At 33.5% G+C, this 20,309-nt stretch overlaps 1 protein-coding gene across 1 annotated transcript in view; it reads left to right on the forward strand.

Moving 5' to 3' along the window:
- Positions 1-1,157: 1,157 nt before the first annotated feature.
- The window catches only part of LOC111517914 (uncharacterized), a 1,107,665-nt gene continuing 1,088,513 nt past the window's right edge, over positions 1,158-20,309 (forward strand). Inside the window, exons 1-2 of the mRNA XM_074175686.1 lie at positions 1,158-1,313; positions 15,011-15,152. Of these exons, the coding sequence (XP_074031787.1) occupies positions 15,018-15,152 (135 nt within the window). The 5' untranslated portion in view covers positions 1,158-1,313; positions 15,011-15,017. The remainder of the gene's footprint in view (positions 1,314-15,010; positions 15,153-20,309) is intronic.

The following is a 20,309-nucleotide window of genomic DNA, read 5'->3' on the forward strand; positions in this document are numbered from 1 at the left end:
CAAGTACCTATTAAATAAAAAATGATGGTTTTGCTGGCACAGACCTCAAAAATAGTTATAGGTCCCCACTTTGTTCAGTACCTACCTTAGATTCATTTTGTTGATTGACTACAGGTATATTTAAACAAATGTTTTCATGTAATATAATAATATATTTGAAACATTTTCTTATTTGAAGTTGATTCATTTTCATGATGCTTTTTCTTTCATGAGTTTTTCATATTGCTTTCGATTTTTTTATCAAATAACTGGACATTCTTCAAATGTTACTTTTTATGAAAAATGAATGTTTATTGCTGACGTTATGAGTGTGAATAAATATTGGTGGTAAATTCAAATATTGTGCGATTAAAAATATTATGATGATTATGAAAAAAAATCTTTAATAATTAGCTTTTTCAATACAGCCGACATTTCGGAAACATGTGTGTTTTTCTTTTGATAAATGAATTTGAAATTTTGACCTGGATCAGAAACGTCAACGATAAGGATAAAAATAATTATTGCAATTTTTATTTTTCCAATTATGAAATTCAATTATAGGCAAAATTTATGATTATACAAGTTACTAACTAATGAGACTCTTCAAAGGTTTATATCATGCAATAACTTCTGGGGTTGAATTTTTGATCCATATTTATTTGGTTTTCATATTGTGGAAGGTTATAAACACAAAAAACGTCAAGGAACATTACCGTTTTAACAAAAAATAATTTCTTTCAATTAGTAACATTGAATTTATCATATTTTGTAACCACTAAAATTTTTGAGTGGAATATACCTCGAGACATTTCATTGTTCAACAAAAGCTTCTGTATCGATACTTTAGGGACACAATATCTGATGGGTTTTATATAATGGAATTGAGTATGACAAATGAAATTAATTTAGTTGATACCAAATTATTATGAGAACTTTTTAGTAGACAAAGTGGAAATTGTTTATTTTTTGAAAAAAAAATTCTTGTTTATTGGTTTTTATCTAAATGATTGTAGTATGTAATTTCGAAAAAGATTCAGGAAATTGAACAAAAACAATATTTTGATATAATTTTTCTATTGAATATGAGGCTTTGAACCGAATCACTAGAATTTCCAAAAGTATTTGGCACCGTAACCAATAAGAATGGCATATTGTTGAATTGGCAACAGTGTTATAAGCCTCCGAATTCTGAAACTTTTTGTCATGCGAAAACACCGTCCCTTCTTTGCGTGAACTTTCACAACTTATAAAACTAATCAAAAGCCGATGATAATTCGCGTTTTCCTAAATTTCGAGTGTGTAACAGCTACTACAATGTCTTAAAATCGAAGGTTTGTTCTAGTTTGAAACTTCTTGCTGCATGCGTAGTTAAAGTTTTGGATGTTTAGTGAGTTCTTAGGTTAGGTTATGTTTTGCTTGGATACGTAGAGGAAAATCCGAGCGGGAAAGGGGTTCGGGAAAGTGTATTCATAATAGTGCTTTCACTCGCTTGTAGAGGTTTCCGTCTCTCTTTGATTTGTCTAGAGATCAGTCCATATTTCCTGTGACATGAGTTATTGGAAATTATGACAAGTGTTAGCAGTTGTGTTTTCGATAAAACTTGGTGAATAAACTTTTCAACAAAGATTTCAAAAGAAATGATTGTTGTCTTTCCTAGTGAACATATGTGGTTTCTGTACTATTCAATCTCTGTAGGAAGTAGTTATTTTTTTTAGACTCTTCCTATTAGATTATAAAAAATCCGTGGATTTTTCTCTTTATTGGTTTCTTTTGTAAAAAGGATGGGTAAAAATATGACAGTTGTTACAATTTTTCCAGTCAATATATTCTTTTATAATTTTCACCTCCTATCAATTTGAAGATTGCGTTGTGAAAAGTTTGACGAAAACAGGAGATGATGTTTTTAATTTGTAGATGCATGTTTACATAACCACAAACCTGAATGATTTATTTGCGCGCCGCAATTAAATGAAATGTACAGACACGGCTCTGAAAGACTCGAAACCGTGGTACGGAACGAACGTAGAATTTCGCGTCCAAACTGACATCCTTGACGATTGTTTTGCGATGTTTCGCGATGTTTATATGCTGCTTAGGAGTTAGGTTGGGTTAGGTTTAGGTCGAAAGTAAGTGGGTCTATTCGATCCTCTACCGCATCCCGCAAGGGTTTATTGTTGCTTGCACCTATTCACACTCGACCAAATAAACCCAGCTTGCTAATAGTACGGCTCTAAGTGCGGTAAAGAAAGTAATCGAAAAAATAATAACCTGCTTTGAAAAAGAAGAACACACTATTGTTGCTTTATGTGATCTGACAAAAGCATTCGATTACGTCTCCCATTCTATTCTACTGAAAAAATTAGATGACTATGGCATAAGAGGAACCCCCCTGTCTCTTTTTTCTTCATATCTGACAAACAAATACCAATATGTATCAATTACCTCGAACAATGTATCCGACTTAAAACCAGTTACATGTGGAGTTCCCCAAGGCTCGGTTCTAGGACCTCTTTTATTCATAATCTATGTAAATGATCCCTTTTCCTTCATGTCACCTCATAATTGTTTTGCTTTCGCCGATAATACTACTCCGGAAAAATCAAGGGTAATATGGTTCAAAAGAAATAATCTAATGTTGAACGAAAATAAAACACAACACATCATTTTTACATCAAACACTTCTTGGTTTGAAGGACACAGTGTTAAACTCTTAGGCATACATCTAGATGATAATTTCAATTGGTTAGAGCACATTGAACAACTCAGCATTACATTGTCGAAATACACATTTCTTCTTCGGAAATTGAATGATATAATCTCTCAACAGGCACTATTATCAGCTTACTACGCTTTTTTCCATTATCACATCTTATATGGAACAATTCTCTGGAGAAATAGTACTAACGCAAATAGGATATTTATGTTACAAAAAAAAAGCCGTGAGGATTTTATCTGGGGCTGGTTTCTTAGACTCCTGTAAACCTCATTTCCTTTCGATGAAAATAATGAAAGTACCTTCTATTTATCTATATCAACCTTTGATAGATATTCATAAAAATGAATCAACATTAAACAGAAATTGTGATTTCCACGATCGTGAGATTAGAGGATGTGATTTGTTGAGGGCCAGTAGATTCAGACTGAAAAAGTCAAGTAGAAACTCTATCGATGTCACATGTGAAAAAGTTAAATCAATACTTGTTCAAAAAATATCTGAAATATCTATTGATTTCAAATTGTGATTATTCTACTGACGAATATATAGCACTCTTGAGTAATAATGTATGTGTGTATATGCGACTTATCTTATTTGTATCTAAAAGATCAATAAATTAAATCTAAATCTAAAAACCTGATTCAGTCCCCAGTAAAGATTCTGCTAGAAGTCATCCAGGTGTTCAATCTTTGTTTTGCTTAGGAGTTGTCTTTGGCTCTATTTCGCCCCGCAAAGAATGACTGCGATTATTGCATTTTTTCTTAAAATTGGTTTTATTATTATTTACCAAAAGAGTTTTGTTGATCAGAAACCTTTCCTGTAGACCTGATACATAGGACGCGACATCATTAGTAATTAATGACGACTCCCCTCAAAAAGCCAAAATTAATGTAATTTTTCATATTTTTGGTATACTGGTCGACAAGGACTAAATTAGGCTTACTACATGGTATTTTCCTGAGAATTAAATATAATTGGTGATTATTAGCACGTCTCAGTCTCCACAGCAGGTTTAATATACTCCAGAACGTAAGGCAGCACTGGTATCTCACCAATACCGTACGAATGCCGAAGATAGTAACACAATGCCGCGTTGTGTCATTAGGTATAGACTGAGACCGCATATGCTGCATATGTGAAAATATAGTTCCTCTTTCCTTCTCTATTCACCTGAAGTATGACAAAATGAGGCCTTCAAAAAATAATTTCCTCCACTTTTCCATACATTCTGAATATTCCTGCTACGTACTAGAGTCTATAACGTGATCAAGGAAAGTTTGCAGCCCAGGATTTCCAGCCGTGCCATCGACTTTTTCCCAGCAAAAAGTTGGGCAAAAGTTTTGCGGAGTTTCTGAATCTGGGGAGTCATAAATGTAGCAACTCCGGAATTATAAAAAGCAAGTTCGCCGTCCTCTTTCGCTCTCCTTTTAACAGGTGTTCAGTGGAAGGAAATGGAAACTACAGTTGAATTTGAATGGAGTTCGTACACAGGGATCTTTTTGATGCCGAGAATTTTTTGTATCCTTGCGACGTTTTCTACCGCTACCGTAAAAAATGAACGATGGTGAAGGTACATGTGTGAGCTGCTGGGTTTCATATTTGAATATTAACTCATTAGATTTTTTTATGAAAATGTTAGGTACAATTGGTAACTAAATAATAAGTAAATATATATAAATCAACCCTTCGAATTCTGACCAGGCATAGAAGAGGTTTTGGGCTATTGATTTCGATAAAACTCGTTTCTCAATATTATACAGAATGTTCAAACATCTATGATGACCCTGGCCGATACTTGATGAAAATCTGTAACTAACGTATTCATGATTGAATTGACGTCCTTCTGCTAAAAGGTGGTTTGTAAATGTGGAATTGGACTTTCTATTTACAAAACTATTTCTATGCTCTTTAATTCTTTGCGAAAATTGGGATTCTTTTTATTATATTTAATAATTATATTCAATAATCTGTGAAACATACTATTGAATGCAGCAACTTCATGTTGGTAAGATTGTGTGGAGGATAACATAGAGTATGAAATCCATAATAATCAGTTAACTAACAGTTTCTTGTACTGGTACAGATACGTAGATGATATCTTAGTCTATTTTACTGATAGAGATAGGCAATTAGTCTAGTTCGTAGAATATGTCAATTCTATCCACCCGTCGAAAAAATTCATCACTGAAAGGGAGGTGAATAATTCAATGAATTACTTCGACTAAACCATTACGAAAAATAACAATGAACGTGAATTTGCAATTTTTCACAAACCATCTTACACGGACATTATCATACATAAATTCTCCACAAACCCTTATCAGCATAAATTTGCTGCATTCAATAGTATTGAATAGATATTGTAACGAATCAAATGATTAACTGTCTTAATCAAATTTATTTTTAACAATATTTCACTATCACAACTAATTTATATACAACACTTAGTAACTAACGCCTAATTTATCTTCACAGTTAGATTCCTTTCTTTAAACGCACGATTCACTTTCTAAGTACAGACTACCCTCTATGGACGGAAAGCAGGGCTTATATACCGCTATCGAGCTTTCTAGATTCATCTAGAGGTCTCTGCACTCGCCTAGTATTTTCCCGGTTAGTCAGACCGCTTCCTTTGCGGTGATGTCATGCGTTTGGTGTCTGAGATAACGGTCAGGGCCAGGTTCAGATTCATTACAATATTATAGACTCCATTCTTTCCAAAAAACTACAAAAGCAAGTCAAGGACCAGGTCTACCCAATTTCAAAATGCGATAACGTCAGTCATAAGACATTGTCATATTTGGATGATTCCACTAATAATATTGCCCGTTTTTTGAAGAAAGAATGCGTAAACGTAGCTTACAGAACGAATAATAAGTAAATTCATCAAAACGATAAAGACAAAACTTTGGTGTCGGATAGATCAGGAGAATATAAGCTGACTTCTTGCTCTTTCCTGAAAACTGTATATTGGCCAAACAGGAAGAACATTTTCCCAGAGAATTAAAGAGCATAGGAGTAGTTTTGTAAATAAAAAGACCAATTCCACATTTGCAAATCACCTTTTAGCAGAAGGACACGAATACGACGTGTTACATTTAGAAGAGAAAAGTTTGAAACTCAATCTTCTAAAATGTTTAGAAATCAATAGATTCAAGAATTCGAGTAATATACTTAATGATCAATTAAAATTGAGTAACTCCCCGTTAATAAATATTTTTTCAAATGTGGAAACTGGGATGTAAGCTTAGGTAATTTAATTCATTACAAAGTCAGGTAAAACTCAGGTACTTGAAATGTAGGTACTTCAAATTGTAAAATTAGGTATATTGAGCATTGAATATGTAGGATATAGTTAGTGAAGACACGCCCGAAGAAGCCATTGAATGGCGAAACACGTGTTGCGTTTTTGTAAAACTGTTTAGTGAAAATCTCACAATGAAGTGTTTTTTGAATACATTTGTTCAAAAATCATTGTCACTTTTCTAAAATTTCGGACAAAAATAACTTTGCTGTTTCAAATAGAACACCTTGTATTTTTTGGTCTGAACAATATAAAATTCAATTATTGTTCATTTCATTATGGGGTTCCCTAAACCTAACCTAAATAGTTTTTCAGATATTGGCTCTTTCAAATAGTAGTTCTTATTTCAATACATTGTTTGAATCAAGATAGCTTTGAAACGACATATATTCAATTTGTTGAAAGAATTCTCATTGACAGTTTTTGTATTTTACGTTATTCAAAACATTCACTGAATTATTACCGTTGAAAATGAACACTCATTCCATTCAAAAGCGGAGAGATATGATTTTAGCGATTAGTGAGTGTTTAGGGGATCGCCTTTTGGCGTATACATGCCCAAAAATATCCAGACCAGGATCATCCAAACAAGTTGGTTGCGATTGTTACATGAATTTCGTATGACTGGAATTATAGCTTATGAAAAGGCAAATAGGTCAAAACCTCTCATTGGAAATGAGGAAAATGAATTTCTTATTATTAGAACAATCATAGAAAACCCTCATACCGTTCAACGTAAGATCGAGAAAGATACAGGGATAAGCAGACGGAGCGTTTCTAGGAAAATTAAAAACTACAAATTTCACCCGTGCCGTAATAAGATGCACCAGGAATCATATAAAATAGACTTCTATCGACGAATCGAGTTTTGTCTATGGGTTCTGGACAAGTTAAGTGAGAATGAACATTTTTTGGATTCCATTTTTTTCTGATGAACCTACCTTTCATAACAATGGCTTAGTGAATAGACACAACTTCCATTATTGAAGTGATGTGAATCCCCATTTTTTCGCACTCTGCATCATCAGAATAAATGGTCTGTTAACTTGTGCGGAGGAATTATAGACACACAAGTTATATGACCAAACTTTCTTGATGGAAACTTGAATGTTCACAAATTTTCACAATTTTACGAGATGATCTGCTTGAGCTTCTGGAGAATGTGCCGCCAAATATCAGACAACGGATTTGGTTACAATTGGATGGTGCTTCGGCACATTTCAAATTCAGTGTCAGACAGTTTTTGAGTATGTGCTCTCCGAAAAAATATGTTGGTATAGGATGATCACAAAATTGTCCATCGAGATCACCAGATTTGACTTGCCTTGATTTTTCCTATGGAGATACATTAAGAATTAGAATTACGACACTTCCCCAACCACACTGAAAAATATGAAGGAGAGAGTGAGGGCTGTTTTTCGATGAGTGACGTCTCAAATGTTATTAAATGTTGAACAGTGTTTCATAAAGAGAGTGAATCATTGTATTCAACAGGATGGTCATCATTTCGAGTACTTACTTCGAATTAAATACTTTGTCGTTTCATTGAAATAAGAACTATATTATTTTAATAAGCCAATATCTGAAAAACTATTTAGGTTACGTATAGGGAACTCCAAAATGAAATGAAAGAACGGTTATAGTTAGGTACATAGTATAGTCGAAGTAGCCGGTATTGTGAATAGTTAAAGCTATCGGCGAGCTCAAAGGCAAAAAAAACAATACAAAGAAATTATGCCGCTGCCAACTAGTCCACGTGGACTGATGAACTGGTGATTCGTATTGGACCGTATTCTACTGATCGAGTTTTATGATTGGCTTAAGAGTCATAAAATTAAATTTGAAGTCATGTTACGGTAACGAATAGAATGCGAGGATGTTTATACACTTCATGTTGTCAATGTTCAGTTTAGTAACTGATCGCGATTTGAGTGTTGAAATTCGATATTGGTGCAGTTATAATTACTTAAAATTTTTGTTATCTGTTTAAAATGTGGCGTCCTTGGACAAGTACTAATAGTAATAACGATTGTGATAACAACGCAGACTTTTTCCATTGTAGTGATTCCAATAGCGATGGTGAACAATGCGAAAACGAGATACCAGTGAATGAGATTCGCATGCATTTGAATATTGAAACACGGAGAGTATGTTTCAATGTATATAAGAATCTACATCTCAAGTTTGGTTTCGAGGGAAACATACTATTACAAGCAATATCAGATTTGACCGAAATTCCTTTCTCAACTGTACGTAAAATAGTCAAAAACAACCCTTATGAACGCAAGACGCGATGTGATATGGGATTACCAAAACCTTTAGATGTTCATCTAATAAAATCATTAAAAAAACAATATACGACTGTTACAAAAGCAATGAGATTCCTACAAACTGAAATCATAAGGAAGAAATTGAATACATTCCGGACAAAACTCTTCAGCATTGGATAAAGCAACTACGATTCAGATTTAAAATAATAAACAAACGTCAAGCAGTTATGGAAAGCAGAAGATTAGTGGAATTGCGTAACAAATACTCAGAACAAATAACCAAATATAGACAAGAACAACGGCAAATTTTCTATTTGGACGAAACTTGGTATGACACTCACGACACAGTTACCAAAGGATAGACCGATGGTTCGAGAATGTGTACGTCTAACATGCATTCAAACAAAGGATAGCGACTTATCATTGTGCATTGCGGAAGAAGTAAAAGGTGCGTTACGAATTCTTTGAAATAATGTGGAAAAAAACGAGGACTGCAATGTTGACTATCATAAGAACATGTTAGCTAATATTTTTGAGGAATGGTTTGAAAACGCATTGACCCCAAATTTGGACGAGAATAGTATAATAGTTCTTGACAACGCTTTCTCATTCGTGAAAGCTCATCAAAATACCGGATAAAAATTCGGGAAAAGATGAAATACACATTTTTTATTGGATAACAATTTGTATTTTGAAGATAACTATATCAAAAACCAACTACTTGTTTTACAGACACACAGTATGGACACACCATACTGAAACTTCCCACTATTTTTGTGTTTTCAATCCCATCGAGTTGATTTAGGGAATATTGAAACGAAGCTTCAGGCGTGAAAATAATTTTCCAAAATTTGATAAGAAGGTAATGGAGCTAGTTGAAGATATGTCTAATAGTATTATTTAATATTAGATTAATATTAAATTTAATATTAGATTACTATATCTAATATTACCGAAGAAGACTGGCAGAAAAGTATAATTTTAATTGAAAAAGACTATATGGAGATTGAACACTTCCATAATGGTGGAAATAATTTCATTATTGATTTAAATGTCCACAGTGATAGTAAAACAGAGAATATGAAAGAGAAATGATCAGTTTGAGGAGTGCCAGATGATGACAGTACTACCAACTGTCGAAAGCGGTCGCAGATAATTAATAGAAGATATAAAGCTTCAAATCCTTTTTGTAGAATTTAATATTGAAATACTCAAAATAAAGGAAAATTAGTTGCATCAATCAAAAAATATATATATATATATATATATATATATATATATATATATATATATATATATATATATATCTACTCAAACTGATCGTGTCATCCTGTTGTATGTCCTTTCATACGGTCCGAACGCCTCAATGCAGGTACTCCATGTTATTTAGGTAAATTTGCCTGTATCTGGGTTACATCAGGTACTATTCTTTGTGTTGGATCTTCTCTAGGTAAACTGTTTCTAGGAGTGTGTATTGATTTGTTTAAAATATTAAATGTTAGGTCTTGTGTTTTGATTTGTACTTGTTCCTTGATAAGTGACTTACGACTATTAAATTTATGGATGTTTAAGTTTTCCCAAATGTCCATACGGTTTCCCTTATTGACTTGTTTTATGAGTTTTATGTTCTCTGGTGTGGGGAAATTATGTTTGTTTTGTATGGCGTGTGTTGCGAGGTGTGATTTATATACTATTGGGTTTATGTATGCCTTTTTGTGCTCATCGTACCTTTGGATCAGTTGTTTCTTTGTTTGGCCAATATAGAGTTTGTTGCGGTCCGAGCATTGTATGCTGTATACCCCGTTTTGGTTTTTATCTTCTTCTTTTTCATAGCTGTTTATCTCTTGTGTTATCTCTTGTGACATTTACGTACGTAGGGCACCAAACCAAAAAACTATCAAACGTCTTCAAGCCATTGAACATCAACATCACATACAAGCCAAACACGAAAATAACACAAAAAATAAACAGCTATGAAAAAGAAGAAGACAAAAACCAAAACGGATTACAAAGCATACAATGCTCGGACTGCAACAAATTCTATATCGGCCAAACCAAGAAAAAACTGATCCAAAGGTACGATGAGCACAAATAGGCATTTAACCCAATAGTATATAAATCAAACCTCGCAACACACGCCATACAAAACAAACATAATTTCACCCCACCAGACAACATAAAACTCATAAAACAAGTCAATAAGGGAAACCGTATGGACATTTGGGAAAACTTAAACATCCATAAATTTAACAGTCATAAATTACTTATCGAGGAACAAGTACAAATCAGAACACAAGACCTAAAATTCAATATATTAAACAAATCAATACACACTCCTAGAAACAGTAAACCTAGTCTTATTTTCTGGTGATAAGTTGCATTTTCAAAAACCATTGGGAAAATCCGTGTTTTTTTCTGAAAGTACCTTTCATAAGAGACCGATGTAACCACATAATTTCAAACCTTCCTTCCACCAACTCATTACTAAACCAGCTCTTCATTTTGCAATAAAAACAAAGCCGAACACGAGCATTAACGAGTAATTAAAATTTGTTGAAGGCAGGCACCGACGATGTAAATAAGTTGAAGACTTACGAATTGATGAGTCTAAAAAGTAAATAGAATTACCTCATCCGTCGAAGGAAAACGAAGGTAAATACGCTTTTAGTCGCGCGGAATACAAAAAGTTCCTGCTGAAGAAGCCTGCGGAATGGTCCAAACTTTCAGAACTTCGCAGTCTTGCCGACAGACAGTGGCGTTACGAGGAGATTTTTCCATCGGGTGTTCATAAATCTGCTCTATAAGATATACAGGGTGTCAATTCGAAAACGTACCATTTATAGTAATATAAATGTGAAAGTTTGTGAGGATGGATAAATGTATGTAACGGATTTAGATGAAACTTTGCATAAATACAGCTTATATATCAGAATAGCATAAAGGCTACAATTTACACTAAGTCATTTGGACGAATCGTTTAAAATTTATCACGATAAGATTAACATGACCCAACGTAGTAAGCCATTACGCATCGCGTCTACTGTAAAACGACGGGAGACGATGCGCGGTGGTAGAGGGGCGGTCTAAGCAATGAAGCGCAATCGACGAGAACGCGACTCGACTGCGGGCAGACCCGTGAGGGCAGACGTCGTTGACGGTTGTGTTAGTTTTGCGAAATGTCTTTATAGGCAACATAATTCGATTTTAGAAGCTATTCAGTACTTAGTGCAGTTGGCATATTTTTTAGTTACTGTATTTTCAAAGTAAAAAATGAATTACTAGCTGTTGCCCGCGGCCTAGCCCGCGTAGAATTTGGTTTGTCACATTAAATATTTGATGATATAGTTAAGGAGCTAACTAATTTTGTTATTCAATAATCTGATTATATACGAATCACAATAATTATTTAATATATATATATATATATATATATATATATATATATATATATATATATATATATATATATATATATATATATATATATATATATATATATATATATATATATATATATATATACATACTTGATAAAAATAGCTGCGTAAAAGCAAGCGAAACATAAGTGGAACCACCTATTGGTGTGACACCCAAGTCAACTAGCCAAGTTTTTATGTCAGTGTTGGTGGTTTGACCAATCAACCGACAACTACGGTAGCAGAAATTTGGGAAGCTAACCTGAAATGCCATCGGAAAAAGAATCCACATGTTTCTAGGAATGATATGAAATCTAGAAAAGTTAATGCAGTCAAGCTCCATGAAAATAAAAAAATTAATAGATAAGTACTCCTTGATCATTTCCATTTTTATTGCCTATTCTATCTAGAATAGATAGATAGATAGATAGAATAGTGCCTAGAGGATGACAGAACAACCAACTGTCGAAAGCGCTCGCAGATCAAACAGAAGTCATAGCACTCCAAATCCTGTTTGTAACTTACATTGATAGTAATATATATATATATATATATATATATATATATATATATATATATATATATATATATATATATATATATATATATGTTTTTTTCCACATAATTTCAAGGAATTCGGAACCCATCCTTTACTTCCTCCGTAATGAACAATGATTAGTCGCGATTCTTTGTTATCAGGCACGTTAGGCGTACACATTCTCCAATCATTAGTCCACCTTTTCGTAACTGATGTGACGTGAATGTCATACCATGTTTCGTACAAATAGAAATTTAGCCGTTGTTCTTGTCAATATTCAGTTTCGTTAGTTCGGACTTCCATGGTCTGATATGATATAAATTGATTTGAAATACCTGAAAGAATCTTTAAAAAATTAAAAAAGATTAGCTGAAAAGTAACCATTATATCAAGCAAAAAAACTGACATTAGTTATTACCCGAAGACGATTGTGGATACTAACAATCGAAACGTAACTTGGTTTGGAATCTTTTAATTTTGAATTTTCTTTTCTTGTTAATAATTCTTTAATTTTCCATCTTGTGTTAATAGTTTGATTTTTCATTGATCTTTTTGATTGTTGCTTGTACTTTACTTCATTATATTTTTAGTTTTTTTTACTTAAAATAATTTTTATTTTTCAGCTAATCTTTTTTAATTTTTTTACAGATTCTTTCAGGTATTTCAAATCAATTTACATCATATTAGACAATGGAAGTCCGAAGTAATGAAATGCATCACAAAACATTGTAAACTACCTTCAGACAAATTTAGTTATTTGTTCTAAGTATTTGTAACGCAATTCTACTATTCTTCTGCTTTCCATAATTGCTTGACGTTTATTTATTATTTCAAATCTAAATCCTAGTTTTCTTATTCAATTCTGAAGAGTTTTGTCACAGCAGCTCACGTTATGGCCGGAAGTATTCAATTTCTTCCTTGTGTTTTCACTTGTAGAAATCTCATTTCTTTTGTAACAGTCGTATATTGTTTTTATCAGTAATTTTATTAGATGAACATATAAGTTTTGTATAGTTGAGAAAGGAATTTTGGTCAAATCTGATGTTGCTTGCAATAGTTTGTTTCATTCGAAACCAAACTTGAGATGTAGATTCCTATATACATTGAAACATACTCTCCGTGTTTCAATATTCAATTGCATCCGAATCTCATTCACTGGTATCTATTTTTCGCATTGTTCACCATCGCTATTGGAATCACTACACTGGAAAAAGTCTGCGTTGTTATCATACTCGTTATTACTATTAGTACTTGTCCAAGGACGCCACATTTCAAACAGAAAAATTTCAAGTAATTATAACTGCACCAATATTGAATTTCAATACTCGCGATCAGTATCTGAACTGAACATTGATGACACGACGGCGATAACCATCCCCGCATTCCCCATCTTCTATTCGTCACCGTAACATGACTTCAAATTTGATTTTATGACTCTTCAGCCAATCATGAAACTCGGTTAGAAAAAAATTATTCAATACGAATCGCTAAGTCTACAGTCCACGTGAACTAGTTCGCTGCCATTTCATTTCTATGTATGTATTGGTTTTTTTGACCTTTGAGAATGCCGCCAACTTTAAGAGTGCACAGTATCGTTTACTTCGACTATACTCATGATTCGTCACCAGTTATGATTCGTTTATGCAAATCTGGATCGCTATTGACGTCATTTAACAATTCCAGAGCGATACTCATGTGACGGTTTTTGTGGTCAAAATTCAGAAATTTCGAAACGAACTTCTCTGCCGCATGCTTCACGCCCAAAATTTCCGAAAAAATTGGATGGCATGAGCCAACCGATATGCCGACATCCTCAGCAACTTCTCTGATAGTGATTTGACGATTCTGCATAACAGTTTTCTTCACTTTCTCAATTTTTATCAATAATCACAAATTGAAATATAGCGATAAAACTTAGATTAGGTCCCAGTTTTAAGTATTGATAATGTATCACTATTAATACACTCATGTATAAAAATATTCTTGGTTGAGTGGTAGAATAGCGTAAGCTAAACTCCGCCAAGATAAAAATAAAGACCATTTATTATTATTATTATTGTTTTCATCGGTTGTTGATGTGCTGGGGAGTCCAGGGTGAGCGTCGTCATTTACATCTTCTCGACCTTCTGTGAAAAGTTTGTATCACTGGTAAACATTTTTCTAACTCAGAGTACAATCAGCGTATGCCACTGTCAACATGTCAAGCGTTTTTGAGCACTCATTTCAATTTTTTACACAAAATTTGATGCAAATCCTTTTCAATAGCAGGAAATCGCCGAACACCCGAAACACTTCTAATTGTTATGTCTCTCACCAACAAACTAAACTCGCCATATACAGCTGAAACTGCGAATATATATTCGATACGAGTGTACCACCATAAAAAATGAAAAATCGCTAATTGAATGTACCTAGCCTGCGAAATTTGATCATTCAACTTATTTTTTTAACAACTCACTATTGCGGAAATTTTGGTTTTATGTTCACACTGTATATTTCAATTATAATTATCAGTAGACAGTAAACAATTAGTCAGACATGTCATTCAGCCACAAGAAGGAAATATATTCTAATAAAAGTGAAGAGTGTAATAAAACCGGATTTCTCTCTCCTCCTGATCGGTATTCAGTTGTTTACAAGCTAGATATCAAACTCCCATTGTTTATAAAAGTTTCCAAACTACTTCCGAACTTTGGTAATAAGGTATCGATTTTCCTGCTCCGTCGAAACTCCTCTATTTCTGACGCTCCAACTGTAAGACGCTTATTTTATTGTTTGCTGCAGTGAAAATATGGCGGGTAGACAGAAGAGCCAAAGACATTACATCGAGCACCTGCTCGAGATGGAGCCCGGATCTTCTGGTGCCGGACCATCGGGAGTTAGATCGCCCAAGGAGGTGTCCGTAGCCAGGGTATCTACTGATAAGGTAAGTATTTGGTTTTTTCTCGAAAAATGTACGTGATTAGACCAGAATTTTCATCTTAAAGAGTTTCAGTGGTGTATTTTCAATCTCTGTTGGTATACACCTATAGCAATGCAACAGTTATTAGTTGCGATTATTTTCTTGAAACCGATAAAATATAAAAACACTGAAGGCTGGGCCACCAAAACGAAGTTTTACATCAATGAAATTGACAGCTATGAAGTTAACATCTAGTCACAATTCAATCACTGCACTGGTTTGTTTGAAGGTGATTGAAAATGTTTCATGATAAATTTCATTAATTCGGACTTCTATTGTCTGATATTATAATAAACGATTTGACATCCCTGAAAGAACTAAAAAAGAAGAATTAAAAACTAAACAACCAGAATGAAAATGAATACCTGAAAACACAATTACATTAAGCAAAAAAAACCTGAAATGAAATGATAACGAAATAAAATACAAGTAAAAAAGGAACAAATTTTACGGAAGCGTAGAAGGGCCACAGATTATTTGTTTATTTGATCCACAATAATTTTGACTTGGAAGTCGAAATTTCGACTTTCATCTCGTAATTTCGACTTTTATCTCGTAATTTCGACTTTTATCTCATAATTTCGACTATTATCTCATAATTTCGACTTTTATCTCGTATTTTCGACTTTTATCTCGTAATTTCGAGTTTTATCTCGTAATTTCGACTTATATCTCGTAATTTCGACTTTTATCTCATAATTTCGACTTCTATCTCATAATTTCGACTCGAAAGTCATAATTTTGATTCAAAAGTCGAAATATGGTTTCTTGAGTGTATTGTAATTTACTCCAAGGTGGTGTTAATAGGAGGTTTGTGAAATTGTGTGTTGGGTGAAATTTCAATTGAAATATGAGTATCAATAACTCACACCAGGTAAATATTTCAAATCTTTTATTGATATCAATTTATCTGGAAATGAAATATATTGAATCGTTTCAGTTACGATTATAGTTAGTTAAAATTATACTATAGTAACTGGTGGAATAGAAAAAAACTCCCAATTCAACTTGATTTACAAAAATTATAACAAAAGATTACTTACTAATCAAATTTTCTTGTCAAAACAAGATTTATTTTTCCTTTCTGCACTCATAAACATTTCTATACTAATTTTACAAAAAAAGCTTTGAAATTTTTAACGCATAACATTTTTTTCAATAAGAGAATCACATTTTGTACATACATACTGGATGAATTTATTTCAAGTCTCTGATTCAATTTTGTTCCATACCATTATTACAAGTGAGAGGTAAGTTGTTAATGGAATTATAATTATAATTTTTATTTCAGAGTGATCTTGATCAAGTATGTTTGAAATGGAGTATTCATAGAATACGGAAAACAAGAAATGCTATTGCTCCAGCAGGGAGACCAAGTATATTGTATGCGATGCCTTCCCTTAATGGAGTACAGATCACCTCATCAAGATTTCATCATTCGCTTTTAAACATTTTTCGTCGAAGTGTACATATTCCCGGACAGCCTGTGATGAAGATTTTTGGAAATTATGTTCAATTTTTATGAAAAAAATAATTACACAAGGTCCTTCGATCCTTATGCCACAATTAATTTATACATTAACCTGAGAAGTGAATTAATTATGTTATGTTAATAAATTTTAGATTGATGAGTATGCATTGATATTATTCAGTACCTTTTTGAAAAAGTAAATGCTTTCCGCACGAGTAGGATAAAGTCCACTTTGGCCAAAAAAATATTAGTTTCTCATCATAGTAAGTCAATCTGATCAGTAATATCCTTACTTCATTATCAAAACATCTTAAATTCAGTTTTTCACTACAACTGAAGAAATTTTTAGTAGAAATTTATTAACATTTTTGAAAGAATACTTCTACACATTCATATCTTAAACGTCATGTAGAAACACATTTTACAATGGCAACCAACTAATACTGTCGGTATGTTCTTCGAAGAGATACAATGTTCATTTCTTAGGTATTTTGGGTTTTCTCTCCTCGTTTCGAAAAATCATAGAGATTTAGTCACACAAAAAAATTAACTGGAGCAGAATGGTTCCCGAAGGTTCAGTCAAAAAATGAGTAGGCTTCGAATATTCAATAAAATCGGTTTGTGTCATATTTCTTCGTAAAAAACATACCACTATGAGAAGATTGGAGCACTGTCGAAATGATTTGAAAAGAATGTCCAAAAATAAAAGTTGAAATTACGAGATAAAAGTCGAAATTACGACAAAAAAGTCGAAATTATGAGATGAAAGTCGAAAGTATGAGATAAAAGTCGAAAGTATGAGATAAAAGTCGAAATTACGAGATAAAAGTCGAAATTACGAGATAAAAGTCGAAATTTCGACTTTTAAGTCGAAATTATTGTGGATCAAATAAACAAATAATCTGTGGCCCTTCTACGCTTCCGTACAAATTGAACAGAAAATGAAATTAAAAACTTAAGAGATTCCAAGCCAAGTTACTTCACCACATTTCGATTGTTAATATCCACAATCGTCTTCGGGTGTTGACTGCACTGATTCCTCCGTGAGCTGACTGTTTATAGGTCATTAGAGATCTTTCACTTATCTCTGCTTTCCTTTTTCACTGGTTTAGTGGGAGATGACCGTTTGGCGGGAGTTGGCCATTTTTCGCTTGAATATGGGTTTCCATATGTTGTGTATCTCTACGCTAGCTTGGCTGAATACATTGTTGGATAATATGTATTCGGCTTCTTTGAATTTCCTCCTAAACCAATGTTTCTTTGTGTATGATCTCAGCTTGGCACCATTCGATGTTATGTTGATGGTTCCAAACATGCTCTTCTATTCCTGATTTGCTGGTTTCCCCTTGCTGTGTGTGTTTCTTGTGCTCGGCAATGCGAACATTCAATGGTCTCTTTTTTGTTTCACCGATATAGGATTTTCCGCACTTACAGGGTATCCGGTAAATGCAATTCTTGGAATCGCACTTCGCGTTTGGTGGCCTGGTTTCCGTGAGGCTGCTACGGATAATGTTTCCGGATGTGAAGCCGGTTCTGATGTTGTACTTGGATCCAATTCTTCGTACGTTTCCAGTGCAAGCACTGGTTGTGACGGCTTCTCTTCCTTTCGGGGCTCCTGCTGTCTTTCAGCCAAAGTTTGTTTCACCATCGCTTTCGAGTAGCCATTTCGTTGAAGATCATTTTTGATGATGTCTAGTTCCTTCTCGAGACCTTCCTTCCTAATACAAAGTCCGAAAGCACGGTCTAATAGAGTTTTGATGATTCCTCTTTTAGTCGATTGACGGTGGTTGGATTCGTGGTTCAGATACTGTCACGCGTGACTGGGTTTTCGGTATACAGATGGTTTTCAGTTAGTGTCGGTCCTCTTCACCAATATGTCTAATAATGGCAATTCGATGTGGGCTTCCTTCTCCATTGTGAAAGTGATGGAAGTCTTACGCTGTTGATGTGTTTCAGGAAGGCGTCTAGTTCAGTATTTCCATGGTTCCATATTATGAAGGTGTCATCAACGTATCTCAACCAGACACGAGGTTTCTTGTGGGCTTCTTCAATGGCCAGAGTTTCAAACCATTCCATATATATGTTCGCTAAGACTGGTGAAAGTGGCGAACCTATTGGCAGTCTCTCATCTTATGTAAAGAATTCATCCTTCAATTGGAAATAACAGTTTTGTTATTCAATTCATCAATAACTGTTACTATCCTAATCAAATGGACCAATGGAATCATATATATTCAAATTCAGAAATTCATAGGTTTTATTTGATATCATGATTATGACAGTGACTAGAGTCTAACTCAACTGGGGCAACTCAAATGAATATGTAAATTAAATAAAACTCATCATTACACTGGAAAGATTGAACAGATACAAGAGACCGATATGAATTTCCACCCTTCAATAATTCATATAATCTCACGAAAATAAGACAATATTCCTTCAATTTGAATTTCTTTTTCAAATGCTAACATTTTATATGATATTATAAAATCTCAATATCTTGATCGAAACCCATTGGTATAATAATAAATACATTTTCAATTCTTATCGAAACATTATTCTGAAATGTAGTAATTTCATTGAAATTGAAAAGAATATGCGATATTAACGGATATAGCCACGTCATGTGACTGGAATGCCGGCTGTGTGGTCTAATGTTAAGGCACGGTAAATTTTAACAGTGAATTACTATTGTTAAAAAATACGAGTCTAGTCATTCAAATACTCTGTTCATTTAACATTTTATGGTTAGTCAATTTTCACATTGTAATTATAAACTACTCCCTCACATTTTGAATGGCTTTGTCTAATTTTTCTTGATGTCTTTGGGGATTTTAACATTCCCAGAATTTTATAAATGAATCAACAAAGAAGCTGCTCAAGGGCGATGAAGAGAAAACCCGAAAGTTCACAAATGCCTGAATAGTAAGTTGTCATATTCATAAATTTTGCCTCTGAATAGAATTACTGATAGAAAAAAGTTTTGTAGTAGTTTTTTAAAATATAGTTTTTTTCATATAGTGAAACAGAGCTCTGTTGGTCTGAGTCGGAACTATTCATATTGTTCCCCCAAAGTCTTTTCTACATGTCGAAATGAATTATGGAAAACTATAATAGCGAGTATAGCCTGTAGACGGTTTTTTATTTTGTTTCCCATCAAGGCGTAGTTCGTCTATTACTACCTAGATGGCGAGAGTAGTATTGAATCATCATAATGTTCAGTTTCCCTATATCATAGTATAAAGATATAGTATGCCTATACTGAATATTCACATGGAGAATTTAGAATTTTGATAATCATGATCAAATTAAAAATAACGTTTTTAGAACGGATTCGACGTGAGGCAGTTCCATTGTCAAAATATACTGAAGTGATTGTGTTTTTATCTTACCAAATACGTAATTTGACATCAGCAAGGTTGACTTGGGTTTTTTGCTACTTTCCATATTTACAGACATTGGCACTGTTTTCAGGAATTGCTATTGAATACAGGCATTAGGTATTAGGTATTTATAGAAGTTTTATGAGGGCGTCGTCAGACTTTGAGGAAAAAAATATGAGTGTGTAGCTGTTAAATTAGTGAATGTTAATATCACCATCATTATTGTTCGTAAATCTCCTCGTCCCCATGGGATGCAAACTCTCTAGG

The sequence above is a fragment of the Leptinotarsa decemlineata genome, unplaced genomic scaffold (assembly GCF_025532065.1).
Source record: "Leptinotarsa decemlineata unplaced genomic scaffold, Ldec_3_MD MMD2_tig00001064_RagTag_RagTag, whole genome shotgun sequence".
Lineage (NCBI taxonomy): Eukaryota > Metazoa > Arthropoda > Insecta > Coleoptera > Chrysomelidae > Leptinotarsa > Leptinotarsa decemlineata.